Raw genomic sequence first — 5,880 nt, 5'->3', positions numbered from 1 at the left:
AAGGTTACTTTTTTTGCCTGCATCAAGTGAATTAAACACCAATACAAGTAAGATTGATTTAAAATAATCACTTCAGTTTTATGATGCAAGACTGAGTACTTACTTCTTCCTATCTATCATCAGTCAGAGGCCAGAAAGAGTCTGGCAGAGCCAGTCTGCTCTTGCATGCTCCAAAATCTACCAGCCTGCACATGTATGCTAGTTTAGGGCTACTCTACTACACTTTACAAGGCAGTGAGTCACTGTACACTGGAGTGAAGAGCAGTCAGGGAGGGTTTTGTGCCCTGGAGTTTCTCACAGTGTGTCTGCTGGGCTTGCAGCACCCACAGATCCAGCCAGCACACACAGATCCCTTTGAAGTAAGCTCTGAGGATGGGTGAACTGCTGTGCTCCCTGGGCCCACGCAGGAGAACACAACCCTCTCTCCTGCCTCACCCTTCCACTCCCAAGTTTCACCTGCTGCTAATAGCTCCTCCCTTCCCTCTTGTTTGATTTATTATCAGACTGCAAGATTTCTGAACATGGGTTAACTTTTTTTTCTATATATATAATAAATATCCAGGCAAAGAATACTCAGCATGTGTTGAGGTTGCTAAATGTAGCACAGAGATGCCCAAAGTAGCTTCAGGGGAGCATGGGTGCTGCAGTCACCCAGTTGTGGCATCACAATTGAGTCACCTTGCTGAACTGCAGGGCTTACCTACCTGAACTGTGCTGCTATGGGAAGACTGCTACAGGAATTTGAGTTAAAGGTTTGGAAAGAAGCTGCTGACACCTCTCTCTGCTACCCTGCAGCATGATGGTGGCAGTGTAGAGATACTCTGAGAGCTGTGATTTAATTAGTCAGAAGCACTTTGCTTGGGGGTTAGAGCTGTTGCATAAATGCAAAACTTTTCATTACCAGCAGCATTTCAGAAGAGCAATACCTGGGCAGAAAGGGGCTTCAGCATCCTCCCCAAATATTGCAGTAGGTAGAAAAGGAATTGCTCTTCATTCTGCTGACTCAGTTGAGGTGCCCTAATAGGCTGCAGGAAGCAGGGAGGTGACTGCTTAATGACTAGAAATAATCAGGGGGTGGGGCAGGAGAGCCTCGTCATAAAATCCCTTTTCCTCCACCCCTAACCTGCATGAGGAGTTCCTGCCAGCCATAGGACTCAGTAACCTTTAACACTGGACTTACATGCAACTGGGGCTGCAATGGGATCAAATTTAAGTACAAGTGAGGTAAGCAAAAGAAGGTGATAGCAATTGTAAAGTGGGTAAAATTGTCTGGTGTTCCAGTGAAGATGATCACAGAGGAGCACGAGTGGTTTGCTTGGGCGACCCAGGGAAATCGAGTTTGCTGTTCCTCAGATCTTGTTGCAAGGATGGCTTTCCTAGTCTAGGCTTTTGCAGAGCCTCATGGCACACCTGTGTTTTCAAGCTACATTTTAGGGCTAACAACATTGCTTATTGTGCTTCCCTATAAGCAAAAAGGGAAATAAGCAGTGGCAAGGAGTTGTGGTGTTGGTCTTGAAAGCACCTAGCGATGTTGTTAAAGGACACAGCTCTGAATGTGTCCTTGAATGTGAGATGTTGTGACATTCAGCCTAAAGTAAGCATTTAACATGTAGTTTAGTTTTCTTAACTTTGCCTTGTGTTGTTTTTCCTAGACTTTTACGAGCACCTCAGCACCAGCGGTGAGAACGGTAGGTAGCAATTAGCTGGCCCTTCATTAAATGCTGTCCAGTGCTGAATATAGATCAGCAGAAAAAATTTGTGGAATTCAATGGCTCGGGGGAAAACTGTGTTGCAAAGTATACTGAGTGTTGAAAAGCTGAGCTGGGACTTCAGCTCTGTAGATGGACTATTGCCATGGCTTTCCATAAGCTCTAAATAGTCTGGCCACTGTTGGTGTCTGATGCTTATGATGTTGGTGTTGCACTTTATCTGGGCTGGTTTGTACTTCAACTACATCAATTTTTTCATTACGCCCTTCTTTTGTGTGTTGATTTCTTTGGATGAAATAGTCCCATTTTCTTATAGTTTATTCCTTTATAAGAATTTTTATGTGGGTCTTCCAGTTGTTAGTGTTCTGGTATTCCTTGTAGCCTTTCTTTGCAGTGTAATGGTTTGTCCTAGAGCTTGCAATTCTCTGTGAAGCACAGCATTTACAGGAAAAATGGTGGAATAAATGTGGCATGTTCAGTCTCATGACAATCTTATCAGCCTAGCAGGAGTAGGAGTGGTGCCCAAACTTCACTGAAGGTGAAAAAAAAAGCAAAAGGTGTTTTGTAAAGGCTGAATTGAGGATGAATTTTTTGCACAAGCAAATTAGAAATGGCTGGGAAATTAGCAGACATTTATGTTAAGAGGTATTAGCATAAAGGAAAATATATCAGATAAGCTCCTATGAGCAATGGGAGCAATGGCATTGGCAGCAGGATGGGGCTGTCTTCTGACACTTGCAGTGGGTTTGGGGCTGCCAGTATCAGTCACAACTCTCCGGGGGATCTGTCTGCAAGATGGTTTTTGTCTCTTGTTCACTGGTGTGGGGGCTTCCCAGCTTTGCATCTACATAGAGAAATCAGAGCAATACAGAGAATCTTTTGAATGGTAGTAAATTCTGTTTGCTTTGTGAAGGTTTGCTATTGTTGATAGTATTTAATGCCTGTTTATGCCTGACAGTCACTTATTTTCTCTGTTGAAAGAGAAATGCTGTGGTAAAGACTTTGCAGAATTTCTTCAAAAATTAGCTTCTAAACTGATGTTTAGGTCTCTGTGTATAGTCTTGCAGCCCTAAGAGGTATGCTAGAATTATAAATATTCATATTTTGAGTTCTAGCCTGTGTTTAGAGAATCAGTCTAGGTTTTTTTATCCTTAGTGGTTTTGACATTGTTAGTGGGTCCCTAGATGTGAGACCTGTACAATTGCATGGCTTTAGATTGTTACTTTTATCTTCAAGGTAATTTAGAGTGGCAGAACTGACCTGAATATAGCATGTACAATTTAAAGCAGGACCCAGAGCCCCTTCTTTCTGCTCTAAATCTCCAAGGTTCACAGAGGTAAAATTCAGGAAGGACTTGATCTTTTTTCTTTTGTTTCCTTTTTTTCCCTTTATTTCCCCCCATGAAAGCTGGTATTTATGATAGGTACATAAGCCTAGTATTCCTGAGTTGCTTTTTGTTACTCAGTGGCTCATTAAGGAAATTAATTTTCATTATCAGAGTGAGTTTCAGGGAAACTGAAACTGATAGGGTGTGTGGGATTTCAATTTGAGTGGCTATATAAATTTAAAAGAATATGTAAAATAGCTGGTGAGAAAAATTTGGTAGTGCCTTCATGCTGACAGTCAAAAGAGTAACACTTTTTAGATCACATAAATTACTGATAAAGACGGATGTGGTCTTGAGGAAAAAACCATATTGAACTGTGGGAATAGTTGACCTGGTTTCTCTTATAAGATTTGGATTCGTTCTAACACAGGTGTGGAGCTGCAAACAGGAAGAGGAAAAAAAAAAAAAGCCCACATGAAAATTGCAGTCTGAAGCCACAGAAGTTTTGCATGGCTCTTGGAAAGAAGCAGCCATTAAGTCAGTGCTGCTCCATTTGTTTTTATTCTGAAACAAACCTGGGACTTCTACTGAGTTTAAGACCCACCAATGGGATATTTAAAATGGGTGAAATAAATACAAAATAGCAGTAGAAGGAAAAGTGTTTCTTATATGTTTGACTTTGCCTGAGGTGGTGGACATAGTGTGGTGATGAAATCCTGCCTGCCTTTGAGGCTTCAACAGTTTTTGAAGTTAAAAGGTGCCACATGCCTGACCCAGGTCAGAAGCAAGGCAGTGATTTATGTTTTAAAGCCCTGCTACTCTTTCTGACAGAGTGAGTGATTTCTTTGTTGTTTTCCACAGTTTTAAAAGTAGTGATGAGATTTCTATTCCTTTTTGATGAAGAAAGGGAAGAGTGCTCTCCCCCAAGTACATATGCACTTTGATAACTGCCTTTTCTCTTGATGTAACTTGGGAATATTGCATGAGTTTCACTCTTGTCTCCTCAAGAAAAAAATTCTGTGAAAGACTTTTAAGCTTGGAACTTTACTAAAATAGAGCAGTTTTAGAGACCAGTTATATAATTCATTCATATGGATGAGCACTCATGTATGTGAACACTCCTACTGACTTCCCTCGGACCAGATATGTGAGGATTGCACAAGTGTGCCACAGGACTTAATTGAATTTTTATCTGACGTAGGACAGTGTGACCAAGTCTTGCATTTGCAGCCTCATATATTTAAGTAATTTCAAGAGCGATCATTAAAATGCCTGGCTTGTGTTTCCGGTTTATGAGGTAAGATTCATGTCTCAGATGAAATAAATATAGAAGCTGAAAGTTGAAGTGTGTGTAATAACTGACCTGGGAGGCTTCTGGCCTCAGAACTTACCCAGCCTGTGATATGGACATTATTACATTAAAGGCAAGGATGTGGAAGCAATTGCCAATTGTGAGGAGACTATCCAGTTTAGGAGAAGTTTTTTTTGTGTGACTTTGAGTAAGTCACTGACAGCAAGACTTGGCAAAGCATTCAGGCACTTAAAAGTTAGGAGTTGTAAGGTTGGATTTCCAAGACTCTAGTATTGGTATAGGGTCCATGACCCAGAGAGAAGCACTGAGGATTGATTCTGTAAGTTTGGAGAGTAAGATACACCAGAATGGAATTGTAAGAGCTGGGCAGGGAATTGCACAAATGGTACAGCCAGGTAACATGGGCAGCTGGGAACAACTTTCATAGTTCCTACCTCCACGTGGCACTTGCTTGCAGGAAGATATCACTATCCACTTGAGATTCACAAAGTAAAGGTCTCAATGCTTCTTTCCCAAGAGCTGAGCCAAGGTTTTTCCTTTAAAATGGTGCTAAGCCCAGTAATCAGCAGCATTTCCATGGAATGGGGAACTTCTGCCCAAGTCCATTCTTCTGTAATCAAGGGATGCAAGCCTCCTCCTTTCTGGATAAGAGAGATGCTCCCCATCTTCTGAAATAACACTTCTGAGATCAAAACCACTTACGATTTATTGGATGGGGAAAGCAGGGACCTAACATAAATGTGAAAACCATGTCAGTATATTTGTCAAGGATAGGCAAGCCTTGGCTGCTGGTCCCTGGGTCTAGGAGGGCTTCTCTCTTTTACCCATTTCTACTTAATTCATATAGAAAAATAGTTGTAGCACTTCAGCTGTATAGTCTGGGCCTGTAATCTTGTATGTCTGCTTGTTGTTTGTTTCCCCCCAAGAACTCTAGGGATTACTCAGGTTATTTCTTGGAGACAGTTCATGTTCTCTGCTGATTTTTCAGAGGTGCTGAGGTTTTCATTGGTGAGGACAAGGACCTCCTTCATTACATTGACTTATTGCCCAATGTCATGTCGTGATCCCAGCTGCTTGACACTGTGGCAAATCATTGTGAAGCACTTCAGGATAAGTCCTGCAATACTGCTGAAAAGACCTGTGATTTGGCAAAATGAATAACCTGTATGAAGGAAATAATAGCAAGGTACATTTTATTAGTTAACATCAGTGTATAGTTTTTGCTTTTGCTGCTTTATGATTATTACAGGCACTTTTGATGCCTGCATTAAGAAATAAAGTCCATGTGTTTGTGTTAGGACACTGTATTAACTTTGTGAGGTTATAGTATATCTACGAAAATAAGAGAGAGGTCTTATGGGTAGAGGTAGAATCACAGAGTATTTTGAGTACAAAGGAACCCACGAGGACCACTGAGTCCAACTCCTAGACCTGCACAGGCCTGTCCCCAAGAATCACAATATTTGCTTGACAGCATTGTTCAAGCACTTGAACTCTGTCAGGCTGGTGCTGTGACCACATCCCTGGGGAGC

The 5,880-nt window shown here is 41.5% G+C and overlaps 1 protein-coding gene across 1 annotated transcript in view; it reads left to right on the top strand.

The window, feature by feature from the left end:
• Positions 1-1,125: 1,125 nt before the first annotated feature.
• LOC107206345 (cytosolic phospholipase A2 epsilon-like) overlaps positions 1,126-5,880 on the top strand; it is a 32,112-nt gene continuing 27,357 nt past the window's right edge. The window contains exons 1-2 of the mRNA XM_015632134.1: positions 1,126-1,224; positions 1,653-1,688. Of these exons, the coding sequence (XP_015487620.1) occupies positions 1,198-1,224; positions 1,653-1,688 (63 nt within the window). The 5' untranslated portion in view covers positions 1,126-1,197. The remainder of the gene's footprint in view (positions 1,225-1,652; positions 1,689-5,880) is intronic.

This window comes from Parus major, chromosome 5, assembly GCF_001522545.3.
Source record: "Parus major isolate Abel chromosome 5, Parus_major1.1, whole genome shotgun sequence".
NCBI classification, from domain to species: domain Eukaryota; kingdom Metazoa; phylum Chordata; class Aves; order Passeriformes; family Paridae; genus Parus; species Parus major.
The sequence above is the reverse complement of the archived record's forward strand: the minus strand, read 5'-3'. Positions and strand labels throughout refer to the sequence as shown.